The sequence below is a fragment of the Beta vulgaris genome, chromosome 9 (assembly GCF_026745355.1).
Source record: "Beta vulgaris subsp. vulgaris cultivar EL10 chromosome 9, EL10.2, whole genome shotgun sequence".
Taxonomy (NCBI): domain Eukaryota; kingdom Viridiplantae; phylum Streptophyta; class Magnoliopsida; order Caryophyllales; family Amaranthaceae; genus Beta; species Beta vulgaris.
The window spans coordinates 28461944-28479374 of record NC_079210.1 but is presented as its reverse complement, the minus strand read 5'-3'; the positions used below and the strand labels follow the sequence as shown (position 1 = coordinate 28479374).

The following is a 17431-nucleotide window of genomic DNA, read 5'->3' as shown; positions in this document are numbered from 1 at the left end:
CAGCCTTCAGTTGTTCCTTTGAATGACATCGGGTGTAGTTCCTTTCTCGTACGTGTTCTTTCTTCTTGTAGGAACTTAACTCAGCAGGGTTTCCTGCTTATCAATGAGTTCCGACTCTGATACCAATTGTTATTTCACTAGGAACACTACAAGAGGGGGGAGGGGTGAATTGTAGTGTGGAACTTATTGCCCAAATAATACAGAATTTAAAATATAAGCAATAAGGAACTGAAAATGCAAGAGAGATTTTTACGTGGAAACTTCTTGTCTCAACACAAGAAGAAAAACTACGACCTACTCAGGATTTGAACTCTTCACTATAATAGGAAATCTCCTATGATTCAACCTATTACATACTCAAGTTGCACTCGGAACTCCAACTCTCTCACAATCTCCACTCTATACTCTAGACTTAACTCTAAGTCTTTCAAGAGCTCCCACAACTTTATTCAAACCCTTTACCCCTAGATAGAGTTCACCTTAAGCCTACCCATACTCAAGTTCCTAACTTGAACTTACTCAAGTTCCTAACTCGACTTGATACAAGAATTTACTCAAACCCTTTACCAAGTTCCCATTACAAGAGTTCACTCAAACTCTTTAACCCCGAACTCAAATACAGACACTTGATAATTTGGTTTAACTCTAGTATATAGAAACTGAATAACTGTAAAGGAACATGACACTCGTAGGAACTTGGAACTCACAAGAACTGACTCAAACAAGGAATAGAAAATATATTTCTTTTGTAACCCTATTCCTTAAGCCAGACTTATGGAATAACATAAGTCTAACACTATGGAAAGACACTAGTCAGACAATTTGAAACTCAATTGAACTTGTATATTTATAGCAGTCTTTTAGAATGAATGTGGGATTAATCATTAATCATGTTTTAGTGGTTAAACCATTATCCCATGATGTTCCTTACCCAGAGGAACACGTTCCACAACTAATGCATATTATTTAAGAAATCTAGGCTTTTTATTTTCCAAAAACTGAAAAAATAAAATAAAATTAATTAAATTAGATTCCTACAGAAACCGATTTTATTAAAAACTTATCTTTTATTTTAAAACTAAAACTTATCTTTTATTTTAAAACTAAAACTTATCTTTTATTTCAAAACTAAAACTTATCCTAAAACAACTAATGCATATTATTTATAAATAATTAACCAAGTAGAGATTTATTTAAGAAACAAACTCTAAATTAATTCTTATAGATAATATGCATCGGATTTACTGACTCTTAAATACTTTTGACTCTAAGTTCCACAAGTTCCTTTGCCCTTACAAGTTCCTTTAGACCTTGTTCCATTACCTTTCACGTTTCCACATACTTACATGAATCCTAGAAAATAAACACATATTTTCTGCCTTCATGCTCCACGCTGCTCCAACTCAAGCACCGCATGTTGATAGCTCCACCTTTGGAACTTCAGTGTGCTAGTTCCTTTAAGAAACTTCACACTCATAGTTCATGCTCAGGAACTTCTTGTTTCAACTCTGAAACATTATATTGCTGCTCCCACTCAGGAACTGCTCCATAACTTCATATTCAATGTTCCTCATAGGATGTACCTAGGAACCGCTCTAGTTGTGTTCCTTATAAGAACTCTTTTAGGAACTTCACTTGTTGGAAAACCATCATGATGTGATATATTCAACCTTTTATGACTTATTTCATGTTAATGTAATATGCACATCTCAAACACACATGCTAGTTAGATAATCATCATTTGTTTACAATCATCAAAATGCTACATGACTTAACAAATGCGTTTTCAATTATTTGGAAAAATTGATGTTGAATTGCATATATTCTTAATGATGTTATTAAGCCTGTTGATGAATCTGATTTGGATGCTTTTGAGTCAAAGTTTGCTAAGGATGATAGAACTTGTAAGGGTATGCTGCTGCACCATTTGTCGAATGATTTGCTGGATATTTTTATGTTGTTTGATCATGTAAAGAGCATTTGGCATTCATTAGAAAAGAAATATGGAACTGATGATGCTGGAACCAAACATTATCGTGTTAGTAAGTGGTTATGATTCCAAGTTGATGATGAAAAACCTATAATTGATCAAATCCATGCATATGAGAATATATGTCTTGCTATGGTTGTCGAGTGGACTGTGAATTTATGATATTATCCTTGCTATTGTGCTGATTGAAAAAGTGCCTCCTTCTTGGACAAACTTTCGTAACCAGCTAATGCATAATAAGACAGACCTAACCTTACAGGAACTGATAGGTCATCTTAAGACCGAGGAGAGAATCGAATGAAGGACAAAGGTTAATCTGTTGTTTGTGATTAATCTGTTTTTCCTGTTTCCTCTAAGACAAATATGGTACTCCCTCAGTCTCATAATACTCTTTACACTTTCCTTTTTTATTCTGTCCCAAAATACTATTTACACTTCTATGTTGGGATATGACCCACCATCATTTTAATCATTCTACCTTTTAACTATTGACTCACACTCTCTCTTTTCCAAATAAAATAATAATACCACTCTTATTACCTACCAACTCTAACCATGGCTCACATTCTCTCTCCTTAAAATAAAATAATACTACTTTTACTAACTACTAACTCCTATCACATCTACTTTTCAATAAGATAACAATTGATAACCAAACAACAACTTATCATCTAAAACTATGTGCCTTGATAAGTGTCAAGAGTATTTTGGGACGGAGGGAGTGGAACCTAATATTTCATTGAAAAATAAGGGCACTCTAACAATTTTCATAGACCTCAAGGAGATGTTCAAAATTACATATTTAAGGAAAATTGTAACAACTGTGGGAAACCTGGTCATAAGGCTAAGTTCTGCAGAAGCAAGAAGCAGAATCAAGCCAACCTTACCGAAGCTACTAATAGCATTGTTGTTATCGTGTCAGAAGCAAATTTAAATAATAATGTTGTTGAGTGAATTTTTGATACTGGGCAACTAGGCACATCTGCACCAACAAAGACATGTTCACAAGCTATGGTAAGATTGATGGTGAAAATGTCTTCATAGGTAACTCGGCATCTTCCATTGTTCAAGGCAAATGGAAGATTGTTCCAACTCTTTCTTCTGGAAAATTGCTTACTTTTACTAATGTTTTGCATGTTCTTGAAATGCATATAAACTTAATTTTCGGAAGCCTACTCATGAATGTTGGACTACTCAAACTCTCTTTTGATTATGATAGACTTGTTCTTACTCGTAATGGGGAGTTTGTAGGGAAGGGATTTTGTAATGGGGGCTATTTACTCTTGATACAAAAGTTGAAATTATGAATAAAAGTGCTAGTACTTCTTCCGCTTATATTGTTGTGTCTATTAATTTATGGCATGCTAGATTGGCTCATGTTAACATTGCTTCAATCAAAAGACTTAAACATTTGAATTTGATTCCAAGTTTTTCTAAAACTGAATTTCAAAATGTAAAGTGTGTGTTGAAGCCAAGTTTGCAAAGAAACCATTTAAATCAATAGATAGGCAAACCGAAGTACTATAACTTGTTCATAGTGATTTACAAGATTTTAAAAATCATGAGAGCAGGGGTGGGAAAAGATATTACATTACTTTTGTTGGTGACTATTCTCGTTTCACAATGGTTTATCTTCTCAGATCAAAAGATGAAGCAGAAGTAATTTTTCTCAAATATAAAGCAGAGGTAGAAATCAATTGGAAAAGACGATCAAGAGACTTATGAGTGATAGGGGTGGTGAGTATGACCTTAACACTCTTAAGGCCTTCTGTGAGCAAAATGGAATAGTCCATGAAGTAACTACCCCGTACACTCCCGAACAAAACGGTATTGCTGAAAAGAAGAACATAACTCTAAAGAATATGATGAACTCTATGCTTATTAGCTTTGGAATTCCTGATAACACGTGGGGCAAGCTATTCATTCTGCTTATCATGTTCTAAATAGAGTACCTCATAAGAAACTTGATAAGACCCCTTATGAACTGTGGAAAGGTCGAACACGAAACCTAAAATACTTGAAAGTGTGGGGGTGCTTAGCAAAAGTTGGAATACCCAGTTTTAAGAGAGATAAGATAGGCCTAAGACTGTTGATTATGTCTACATGTTATGCCTATCAGTGCTGCTTATCGGTTTCTACTTAAAGGTGCTAGCAATTCTTATGCAGGTGACACTATTGTTGAATCAAGGAATGTTGAATTTTTTTGAAAATATATTTTCCTTGAATTCATCTCGTTGTTGAAATGATTTACCATCCTCTAGTATTGCATCTGTTTTTGTTTGTTACTTCTTCTTTAACTAATGATGACTCTATTTGGGGACCAAGGAGAAGCAAAACGGCACGAAAGGAAAATAGTTTTGGATCTGACTTCAAAACTGCTTTCTTGTCTGAACCACTCTTTATTGACGATAATTTTGTAAGTGTGTTCATTTTGGAAAATAATTCCAAATCCTATGATGAGGCCATGAGGTCAATTGATGCAATTTTTTTGGAAAGAGGCAATCAATAGTGAACTGGAAACAATTCTCAACAATAATACTTGGGAATCGGTTGATTTGCCTAGAGGTTGCAAGCCCATTATTTGTAAATGGGTCTTTAAGAAGACATTAAAACCCGATGGATCCATTGACAAGTATAAGGCCAGAATAGTAGTGAGGAGTTTTACTCAAAAATAGGGAATTGACTATTTTGATACTTACTCCCTCGTCACTGAAATGACAACTATTAGAACTTTAATTATGTTACTTGCATCCATGATCTCATTGTATATCAAATGGACGTAATAACTTCTTTTCTGAATGGGATTTGGAAGAAAAGATTTATATGGTTCAACCAGAAGGTTGTGCAATTTCGGGTCAAGAAAACAAAGTTTGTAAAGTGGTCAAGACATTGTATGGACTCAAGCAAGCTCCAAAATAATGGCATGACAAGTTTGCAAGACTATGACAAGAAATGGTTTCATGTTAATGAAGGAGATTCATGTATTTATTTTAAGCATGATTCAAATGGTTGTGTGACTATTTGTCTTTACGTGGATGATATGCTTATTTTCGGTACTAGTCGTGATTGAGTAAATGAGACAAATAAATTTTTAAGCTCCAAATTTGAAAGGAAAGATATGGGTGAGGCAGATGTGTTTTTGGGAGTCAAAATTATAAGAAATCAAATTACATATGTCTTAGGCAGTCTCATCATGTTGAAAAACTCTTGAAAAGGTTTGACTCATTTATCGTCGATCCAGTTAGAACCACTTATGATCGAAGTATCTTCTTAAAGAAAAAAAAAAGATGATCCTATTTGTCAATCTGAATATGCTAAAATCATTGGTAGTGTGATGTTTCTTATGAATTACAATAGACCTGACATTGCTTATTCTGTAAGCACACTAAGCACATACACTCAAAACCCAAACAAAGATCATTGGGATGCTTTAAGGCGATTGCTCAGGTATCTAAAAGGTACTATGGATTGGAGCTTGCATTACTCCAAATGTCCACGAGTACTAGAAGGTTTTTGGATGCCAACTAATTATCTGACAACAATGAAGTAAACTCTACTAGTGGCTATGTTTTCACCTTAGAGGGTGGAGCTGTATCTTGGAAATCTTACAAGCGATCTTATCCTGCTATGTTTACTATGAAATCTGAATATATTGCTCTTGAATTGGCAGGTCATGAGGCTGAATGGTTAAGAAATTTGCTTGCATATATTCCAAAGTGGGGGGAAGCCATATGCTTCTATTGCTCTCCACTATGATTCACAAGCTGCCATAGCTGTTGCAAACAACCACGCCTACAATGGGAAAAAGAGATACATTCGTTTGAGGCATAAGATTGTCAAAGATTTGTTGTCAAATGGATTGCTATCACTGTATTATGTTAGATATGAAAAGAACATCGCGAGTCCGCTTACCAAAGGCCTCATGTGTAGAAAACTAGTTTTGGAAACATCGGAAGGGATGAGATTAAGGTCCATTGGATGAATTATTGTAACTAATGAACTCCTACTCACTATGAGTTCAAGGGAGAACATTATGAATAATTCAAAAGCACAAACTTTTTATTTCCCATTCCTAGATGTTTATGATATAACGTGCTTGCTACAAATTAAAGTTTAGGGTGAGCCAAGGCTCTTAATGAACCCATATCCATATGTTTGGAGGTATGATGTAGCTCACATTGAATTGGATTTACCTACTTACGTGTGGAACTGTTGCCGCTTCCAATGAGAATTGTATGGGCTTATTCTCATGAGCACCTATAAGCATCCAGGTCTGAATGTATGACCTGTATAAGGCGTCACTGTTATTCACGGAGAATCAAAATATTTTACATGTTCAATTGTATGCTTTAAGTGATGTGTCTTTTCCTCCCTATTAAGTTCAAGACTCAAGTCACTTGATAGGAAAAATATCCTAGCGTAAAAGCACTAAGTGCTAATTCAAGTCGCAAGACATTGACACTAATACAATTGTTTTGTTTTGCCCAAAGCCACTTTAATTCCCTTTCTTTTCTCATTTTTTGAACCTGTGGGGGATTGATGGAAGTTCAACAATTCCTATAAAAGAAAAACCTCATAGTAAGGAGTGGAAACAAAGTAAAAGGCTCTTGTCCCACATTGAAAAAAAAATAGCTATGTTTCACCTTGTTTATTAATAGGTATTCACTAGCACTCTTTGTTTGATAGAGTGCTAGAAGTATGGATATACCACAAAGGCGCGCGCGCACCGACCTAGCCAGACTCTTGGTGAGCGCGACGCGGGCTGTGGGTCTGTGGTCCGTTTTAGATATCCTTTTATTTTTGATGCAAATTGCAAGTATCTTAACTTACCTTTATTAGCGAATTCTGTAACTGTTGGCAGCAAGATTTTCGGATCCTAATTGATCTCATTCCTTAGAATCATCCTTTCCGTTTTTTCTAAGTCAAGCCTATTTCAGGGCAACATTTTGGTCTCCATACGAGGTGTGTAAGTGTACATATATCTAGGAGTCGTACTAATCCTTGAGGACGATCGCTTATTTTCTACTGCAGCGGTAGTGCAAAATCGTCTTTTAGGACAACGGTATTCCACGTCACGACAAACTGTTCTTTGCTCTCGCTTCAACATATAAGTTTTTATTTTATTGTTATAATTGCAGCAGGGCTAATGTATGTGGTATTGGGCATAATATATAATGATGATGTAATTTCATAAGATCGAACAATGGTTGGGAAGAAGGATTAGTTGGATGAAATAAATTATAGTAGATTAGTAGAGATGGTGAAGGAATATGTCCTTAGACATCCCGAAAATTACTAAATATAAATATGAATTATATTATGAAGATAATAAAGTTATTTATTTTAGTAAGCATATTTTCTTGATAGAAAATAAATATGATTATTAGGAAAATATTGATTGGGCCTATAAGTAACATAGATTAATCCTATGAGGTTACACATTGTAGTACAACTTGGACAAAGCAATCCATTTAGGATTCGAGTTGGGCCGGTCCTAAGGGGAATATGAGGAGAATTAGTTCTCCTAACTAGCCTATGTCTCTTCTATTATATATAGGACGTAATATTAGGATTTAGGTGATCACTTCATTTCAAAGTTTCTTTTCACAAGAGAGAGCAATTGAAACCCTAAACTATTCTCTTGACCCGACGCCTATACCACCTAAAAGCAAGAAAATTCTTTTTTTTCGTTCTAGTAAATGTTGGTGTTCAACTGGTGCTTATGTACTGATTAAAAGAGTAACACTTGGGGCTATTGGATCTTCAAAGCTTGCAGACAAAAAGAAAATCATGCTATAAAGGTTTAATATTTAATCCCTACTGAATGGTTCATGTGTTTGAGTATGTTTGCGATCCTATGATAGATATTAGGAAATTGTTTCCTGAAATTTCGCTATATGCATCTATATGTTCCTATAGATGGTCATTGTGGGTTTACTTCCACCGTGAGATCTCCCCTGATAAGGAAGGATGCTACCCCTTTTATAGAGTTAGTAGGTAGTTATTCTCTTATTGTTAATGGTACATAGTGTACTTTTTGTTTTTCTCAGCTAAGTTGATGTTGCTCACCAAGCATTCTTTTCCACATGTACTCATTCATCTACTAAGTAATAAGTGAAATAATAATCTGTTAGGAATTACCTTGACTTAGTATTATTCGCTTGTAACTACTTTCGAGATTCTACGAACTTTTTTATATTACCTATAGTAAAATTTGATAATAATGATTAGCCCCCGATTTGCTAACTGAAAACACGTCGAAGATTAGAAAAATAGTTTGTAAGTCTGACTCTACGTCCATTGTCATCTTTGGCGTCATCTACTAATGTCCTCATATGATTGATATCTCTGATGCTAAAGTCGTTGAGGATTTACGCATAGGTTTCAAAATTATGAGTCATGACGCCTGACGTTGAGGTCGAGTTCGGTTGCCTGGCTCATGATGTCAGAGTTATTACGTTGCAATCATGACGTCCGGATCCTGTAGTCGGAGTCCTGATATCGAGATTTTGACGTTAGGGTTCTAACGTTTGGGTTTGATGCTTGGTTGCGTAGTTCTGTCGTTTGAGTCCATTATTATTGTGTTAGGGCCATCACGAGATATCACAGAGCGTTGTTCTGTCGACAAGGTTGTTTATGATGTCAAAGCGTGGAGTTTTAAATGGGAAGACCATTCGAGATGTCTGATTGTGTGTGTCGTTAAGCTATTGCCATGATGTCTTATAGTAAATGTCATTATATTGTGGTATATTAGAGTCATTGCATATCTTTCGTTATGAGTTATGCAAATGACTGTGTGTGTATGTATGTTCGTATGTGTGTTTGTATCTAGGGCCCTTATGTTTGTATGAATGTGGTGACGTCTCTATATATCTAACTTGCTTAGTATGCAAAACAACAAAAGATAAGGCGGCTGTTTGCATCAGCAATGAACTTTAGTTAGTATAATAATAAAACACATATCATACATTAAATCTAATTGAAAATCAGATGAGATATAAATGTGAGTTATATGATGTAAATAAAAATTATTATACGAAGAGAATAAGAGTAGAATGCAGTTAATAAATAGGATTGAAGTTTAATAATATCTCGCTTAAAGGTTACCCTCGTGCTCCAAACCAAGAGATGAGACCTAGCGCTCGTCATCGAAAGTTTGACGTCTGACACATGTACTTGGATACCTACCACGTGGATTTCAATGTCTGACACATGCACATTGTGCCGTTGACATCAGATATCTGAACTTTGACTATATTAACGTCAGACACCTAAACCTAGACTTTAGGAACCTAAAGTGTGACATCTAACACATCTGACACCTACACGTTGACATCATTCACATTGGGCACTTTAACTTTGACGTCTGACAACTGACGATTGGTTGCTGATAGTTGACGGTTAACGTCTGACAGCTGACAGTTGACGGTTGATAGTTGACGGATGACAACTAACTCTTCAACGTTTTAGGTTAAGAGACATGTATACAACTTACTCATGTCTCATGCTCGGGTATTTCCCTCGAGATAAAATTTTAATAGTGTTGTAACTATATATATGCAATTGATTTGCTAAAGAAAGTTCGATCTTGTGATGCGTAAGTATAGACACATAATCGTGTTTTCCCATTTAGTACCCTATGATGACTAGTTACCTGCTCCAATTGGTCTGGATCGAGGAAATAATAAAGACCGAGTTTGAAATTAAATGTTTTAAGCCTAAATCCATTTTCTAACTAACCAAAGGCACTTGATTTATGGTCTTAAGCTAAACGTCTTCATCCTTAGTATTGTATTTGTTTTCGAAGAAAGTATGCCCCACTTTTTAATAGTTAATCGTTTATTTTCTATAATATATTTCACCATTTAAGAGTTGTTAGTGCTACTGATTCTCTTTTATTGTTCCTCAGCGAAAGCGTTAAGGCTATTGAGATTTGGAATTGAAGATATTGTATTTATTAGAATTGTATAAATAGGTTTAGAATTTTATTTCTCGCTTTAGGGTTGTCCTATTTCAAAGAAAATTATGCCGGATTTTCTGTAGAAAATTATAAGGATAAAGTATGAGAATCAGGGCGTTGTTGTAATAGTTAATTTGAATAGAATTGAGAATTCAGTTCCACACTCTCTGATGTAGTTCGGTGAGTGTGATGGTAATAGTTCGGTTATCTCGACCAACATCTCTTCTCTGTGCTTAATCCTCTGTAAGTTGGTCTGAAAAAATCAAGTTGTTACAAGCGATTATGGTCTGGCTCATGTTGGGGTAGAGCTATTATGGTCCGGCTCTAGGGTATTGATGATGATGGGTAGAGCTATTATGGTCTGGCTCACGAGGGGATAGAGCTATTTGGTCCCGCTCCAGGGTGTTGATAATGTGTATAATTATTATGGTCCGGCTCACGACAGGATAGAGCTATTATGGTCCCGCTTTAGGGTGTTGATAATGTATAGAGCTATTATGGTCCCACTTCAGGGTGTTGATATGGGTAGAGCTATTATGGTCCCGCGCACGATAGGATAGAGCTATTATGGTCCCGCTTTAGGTTGTTGATAATGTGTAGAGCTATTATGGTCCGGCTCACGACAGGATAAAGCTATTATAGTCCGTCTCACGATGGGATAGAGCTATTATGGTCCCGCTCTAGGGTATTGATAATGTGTAGAGTTATTATGGTCCGGCTCATGACGGGATAGAGTTATTATGGTCCCCTCCGGGGTGTTGATAATGTGTGGGCTCCACTTGGCTAAGAATCCCCCAAGCGCACTGTACAAGGTTGTGTACCAGACGTACAGGCCTGTGCTTGGCATGGTATGTTGCGCTGGACGCAGTTTGCTGCATGGGATGTCGTTGTCGGTGGGCTAGACGCACCATGTATGTAGCACTTGTCTTCTGTTCCAGACGTTGGCAGAGTATAACTCGTATAGAGCCGTTTAATGTTGGGTACCTACAAATACAAATAACACATAAATATACAAACAATTGCGCGGACATGCATGTGTCTTGTGATTTGGGTGCTAATGTATGGAAAGGAAAAGACTTGAGCTATAAAGAGTGATCTCTAATACTCTAGACTTAAAGGTGTTATTGTGTGTGCATACGTGTGTGTATGTGTGTGCGACTTGATGATTGATGCTAGGATACTATTGCTAAGGACGAAGGATGCAATTCTTGACATAATGCTTAGATGATGCAGATATATAATGTAAATGCAGAAATGTGACACTAATGCCTAGATATGACACTAATGCAAATGTTATGGCTCTAATGCAAATAATATGGCACTAATGCAGATGATATGATTTGATCGTTCCATTAGAAGCTCAAATTTTCGTTTAGAAAACTGTTTTTGTAAGAGGAGAAATAGGAAGCCCACAAGGATGATCAACGTAGGTTATTTTTGATTCAAAGTGCATTGTAATTGTTACGGGCCTAAGTGAACCTATAAAATATTTAGGATCTCGTATAGTTCTAGAGCCCACAATCTTCTGTATGGACTCATAATAATGTCGTTATCAAGGTGCACATGGAGCCCAATGATAATCTATTCAGTTACTAGATTGTGTTTGGTTTGAAATACGTTATAGAACGAGCTTTTGTAGCGCTTGAGTTGTATATGCTTCGAGTTTTGTATGTCAAGGCCTAGATGAGCCCATAAAGTAGGTTCAATCTTGTATTTGTTTGTGTTTTAAAACCAAAGATTTCATGTATGGACTCGTAATGAAGTCCTTATTACGATAGTCCTAGACTTTGAGCCTTTGATTCTGTATGAACCAATGATAAAACCCCCAGTAAGATGGAGTTAATGAAATATTCAGCTTGATTGCTTGGTTTTGAAATATCTCATCACGCTTAGTGGAAGTCTCGACCAAAGACTCCATATAGGGTTCCTAAGGTGAGAAAACAAGAAAGGTCAAAGAAAGTAACACTCAACGATAAAGCATGGTCATAGCGCTAAGTGTTGAAAGGTTATGCTAAGGTTGGTTTAGAAGCGAGAATGTCGCTTAGAAAAAGGAAGCGATTAGAATAAGAAAAGGTAGAGTCATGATGAATTAACTCAGATAATGAGGTTGCCTACTAATGTAAGTTCAAATCCCAGTCTAGTTCTAAGAGTAGGGATGGGCATTGAATATTCATGATTATTTGGGCGATCGTGCTTTTCTCATGAGCCTAAGCGAGCCTTAAAAAAATATGTTTTGAATTAAAATGGTCAGGTCTCAAAAGAGGTTGCCTACGTATCCATAATGAAATCAGGCCAGTAGTAGCTCTTAACATTTTAATGGTGGCCAAGCGTTTTGCTTTGGAGCCATTTGCAATGAATTAGGCACTTAATTAAGCATTAATTTGGAAGAGGTATTTGTCAAGGGTGGATAGTGATGTAGGTTTGGTTTGGTTTAAAGCGGTCGAACCTCATGCTGAGGTTTCGTACGTATCTTTAGCATAATCAAGCCATTTATAGTCCAGTCTAATGAATGATAAGGTGCCCTGACTTTTGCCTAAGCCGCCCTTATGGGTTTTCGACCTAGCGGGGTTTGGTTTGTCTTTTACGGCTTATTGGGATGCAATATGCATGGTCATGAGAATGTTTATCAGAGGCATGATTTAGCTTGTAATATGTATTTTGCAATTTTTGTATCAATTTTTTATTGGCTTTTTATTTTTTTCTTTGATTTCTTTTGTTATTGCTTTTTTTTTTTTTACTTCCCTTTACGTCGAATTGTTGCCAAGTATACTTCCCATGATGTAGATTGAAATGGAGGGATAGTTGTAGTGAAAGGAGGAACGCCTCTTTTATATATGTCAATTTGTTCATTCTTAGAACTAGAAATTCATTTCTTTTAAGGCGACAATCGTGATTTCCAGTAATAATGCTCATTAATGTAGGGTTAAAAAATTAATACTCATTTATTAATTGAAAATTATGAGTACATGAAATAGTTGCGGAAAATCCTACTCCCTCCGTCCCAGAATACTCTTGACACTTATCAAGGCACTTACTTTTAGACGATAAGTTGTTGTTTGGTTATCAATTGTTATTTTATTGAAAAGTAGATGTGATAGGAGTTAGTAAAAGTAGTATTATTTTATTTTAAGGAGAGAGAATGTGGGTCATGGTTAGAGTTGTAGGTAATAAGAGTGATTAAAATAATAGTAGGTCATATCCCAAAGTAGAAATGTAAAGAGTATTATGAGACAAATAAAAAAGGAAAGTCTAAAGACTATTGTGAGGCGGAGGGAGTATATTAGACAGGTAAACATAAGAGAGATGAAATAGAAAATGAAATCCTAAGTCTAGACTTCTACGTCACGTGACGAGACAACTTCGGTTCTTCGATCTTCATGAGTTCTCTTTCTAAATGAAAAGAGAAAAAGTGTATTTCTAACCGAGTCGAAATGCATTCATGAGTGATTGAGCTCAGTGATGTGTCTACTTCTATGGCGTTGAGGTCATTATCTTTGGCATTTTTCAGCAGTACAGAGTGTAAGACTCTCTTCGTCTATCATATTATGGATAACATCTTTTAACTTTTTGCCAAAAGCAGTCTTATGTACATTTCCTTTATTGTATTTGCAATAGGCATCCTTATCCCATGTTAGTCCTTTTTTTATGAGCATCTAGAGTGGGTCCAATAGGAGAAATTGCACATATAGCATGAAGGCGGTTAAAAGCAAAAGAATATGGCCATCTTGACTTCATAGATGGTCAAAATGAACAATAGATTTCCTTATCTTGACTTCTTAGATGGTCATAATGAACAATAGATTGAGTTCGGGGTGAGGGTACATATATGGCCATAATGAACCATGTTTACCCATTGCTAGCCTTTGCTAAATATTGATTCATCACAAATTTTATGCAAAAGAATAATCATATAACGTTTTAAGTATCCTAAAAATATCTAGTCTAGTTTGGTTTAGGAAATAAATAAAAAGACTAATTATTTAATGATAAGTTATTATGCAACCAAATTACAAGGTTCCTAGCATATTATCCAAATTATCTGAATTAATTAGAAAGTTCGTTAGGTCTTGATTAACAATAAATACAAGGTGATAAATATTGCAATCAGGCAGGGAAAATAATATGTTCATAAAAGAAATAAAAAATACGAAAATAAACTATTGCAGGGAGTTAGTACTATATATACAATACTTACCACGCAGGAATACATTAATAATCTACATCACGAATAGAATGTTAGTAGCTTTAATAAAAAAATAAAAAAACAAAGAAAATAAACTAATTAAGGTATGTGAATCTAGTTCACCCTCATAAATTATACCACCATCTAGGATCGTTGATTTGTACTGATCTTGGAAAATTGAATATTGAAACAAGCCTTAAAAAATAGTGTTGTGTTTGTTTGACGTGCATGAGTTTGAAAATTAGTAGGATGATGATGCTTTGGTAATTTTGTTTGTGTCGTTGATTTTTGTAGATTGATGGTGATGATTGATTAAGGAGGTCCTGATGCGCAGTTGATGATGATGAATTAAGAGTAATGGCGCTGAAATGAGAGTCAGCCGAGGGAGTATCAAGGAGTTGTGAGATTATGGATCTTAGGTGTGCTTGTTATCTGAGAGTTAGGCCGGGGATTTGAGCGTGAATAGATTTGTGCCGTGAGATTTTTTGAGAGTAAAACGGTGTATATTTGTTTTGGGAGGCGATGTGTTAGTTGTTGCTATTAGGCCGTGGAATATGAGTGCATTGGTTAGGGTAATATATTTTTTTTTGAGGGGAAAGAGAAGTGCATTAATCAAGGGACAAAGAGTTCATGAGTACATAAGAAACAACATTATTGGGACAATGTCGTTTCCAACATTGCTCAACTCCAAATGACACTACTCTAGCTAAATTATGGGTAACAAAATTCCCATCTCTTTTGACATGAGTAAAGCGAATGGACATAAAAGCGTTACACATAGAGAGAACATCACCAAGTATGGCATCCAAATCAGAAATATATAATGCAGCCTTTGAGAGTCTTGAAGAGACCCCTACGAGTCTAACTCAAAGATAACGTGGGATAAACCATGCGAGATAGCCAATCTTGCAGCCATATGGACCACCTTACATTCGGCTACCTCCAAAGGCCAAAAAGCACGACATCTTCTAACGATCGAAAAAAGCACATGTCCATTCGCATCACGAGCCACAACTCCTAATCCCACCCACCCATCATTGCTAATAGATGCATCCACATTCAGCTTGATCACATCAAAGGGGGGCGCACTCCACCGACAAGAACTGCTCCCTAGATGCCTCGACTGGCTCCCATAAATTCGCACAACATATTAATTAAATTCGTCAACTTGCCTTTGGACACGTTAGCTTACCACAGTAACATGTTAGCTTTGATTCTCAAACACCTTCTTGTTTCACATCGCCCATACATTCCACATAATATAGCTGCCTTTTTGAACAATTTTTGAGTCAAGAGCGCTCCATCTAAAAAGGGTTTAACACATTCCTTCATCTTTTATTCCTTGTAGCAAAATTTGGCAACCAAACTCTTCCCAGAAAAACGCCACACTCGAGCAAAAAAACAGCATATGCTGTTGAGATTCGATGTGGTCTAAGCAGCACGGACAGCTAGGATCCTCAACTAGATGTCGCCTATAAAGAACCTCCCTCACCGGAAGCGAATTGGTACAAACATGCCATAGAAAATGACGTACCTTTGGTGACACCTCCAAGCTCCACAAGATACTCCAAGCTCGATGAAAATCCTCCAAATTTCCTCCTTTCCCTAGCATGTATGTCGTTTTCACCGAATTAGCCCCATCTTTAGAGTAAACTCATGTCAACTCATCTTGCAAATCTCTTGAACTCAACGGTATAGACAGGATGCAACTTTGGTCTCTGTCATTGAAATGTTGTTCCACCATCTCTACTCTCCACTCCTTTCTAGCTTCATCAATTAGATCACCTACTACATTGAAGCCATCCACACGACTACTTTGAATAAAATCTTCCCTCTTCATCACCAACTCAAGGATCCTCCCATAAATCAATATGCTTTCCCTTCCCCACTCTCTAGAGTAAACCCTCCATCACCAAGCTCTTGGTCCCCAAATATTGTGCCACCCATAGCTATTAGAGAACCCTAGCCTTGCTGAAAGAATGTCATCATGGGGGTAATATTTCATACTCATAACACGATTCACAAGAGAGTGTTTGTAATGTAGCAAGCGCCAAACTTGTTTACCCAACAAAGCATCATTGAAAACTGCCAGATCCTTAAACCCCATCCCACCCATACACTTGGGTTTACACATGTTTTCCCAGCTCAACAAGTGCATGTTTCTCTCTTCACCTCTCCCTTCCCACCAAAATCGAGCCATCGCCGAGTGGATTTCCTGAATAACATCAGCAGGAATTTTATAAACACCCATCAGATAAGTAGGAAGGGCTTGAATTACAGCTTTGATAAGAATCTCCTTTCCCGCTCTGGATAGTAGCTTCTCTTTCCATCCCCTCAACTTCTTCCACATTCTATCTAAAATTTCCAGAAACATCACTTTTTTAGATCTTCCACAAATGGTAGGGATACCGAGGTACTTCTGGTGTCTGTCAACATGCCTCATATGGAGAATATCAATCAACTCTTCTTTTTTTCTCACAGTGAACCTCTTTACTGAAGGATACCTCTGACTTTTCATATTTAATTTTCTGCTCGGATCTGCTTCATACTGGTTGAGAATATCAACTATTGTTAAGCATTCCTGACGGGTGGCTCTTGTAAAGAGAAGACTATCATTTGCAAATAGATGGTGAGAGATTTCTGGACCATTATGACTAGGTTTTACCCCATGAAGTGCCCTGGTAGTAACCTTTTTTTGGATCAACTGAGAAAACGTCAGCAGCCATGATAAATAAAAAGAGAGAGAAAGGATCACCCTAGCATAACCCTCTGGAGGGCGACACTGAACCACTCTCTCTTCCATTAACAATGAATTGAAAGAATAAGATACTGAAGTAACACAGCCCATCACCAAATTAACGTCAGCCCCATTCTAGTCTGTCATATGCCTAACTCATATCTAACTTCATTGCGATCAAGCCTTTCCTGCTATTGTTTCTCTTCTTCATAGTGTGAAAATTTTCCATTGCAATAACGGAGTTATCTGAAATCATCTTGCCCGACACAAAAGCACTATGATTCTCCGTTTAATACAGGAAGGAATTGTTTAAGCCTCAAAACAATAGCTTTAGAAGCTATTTTATACAATACATTACAAAAACTTATAGGCCTAAACTCAGAGACAATAGTAGGGGATTTAACTTTGGGAATAAGAGAAATATTAGTACAATTAACATTCCCTGGGCAAGAATAGTTACGTAAAATATTGCTAACAAAGTTAAATACACTACTACAGAATGGGTGATTTGTGTCAGATGCGAAGCGCCTATTTGCGTCGGACATGGGTGATCAAGATACA

At 36.4% G+C, this 17431-nt stretch overlaps 1 protein-coding gene across 1 annotated transcript; it reads right to left on the bottom strand.

The window, feature by feature from the left end:
- Nucleotides 1-16042: 16042 nt before the first annotated feature.
- Nucleotides 16043-16936, bottom strand: LOC125493568 (uncharacterized). The gene has a single exon (XM_048637033.1). It carries the CDS (start codon nucleotides 16934-16936, stop codon nucleotides 16043-16045), a length of 894 nt encoding a protein of 297 aa, XP_048492990.1.
- Between the last annotated feature and the right edge of the window lie 495 nt (nucleotides 16937-17431).

Excerpts from the sequence above, each read along its gene's own strand:
- LOC125493568 (XM_048637033.1), bottom strand. The coding sequence starts at position 16,936 with ATGGAAGAGAGAGTGGTTCAGTGTCGCCCTCCAGAGGGTTATGCTAGG.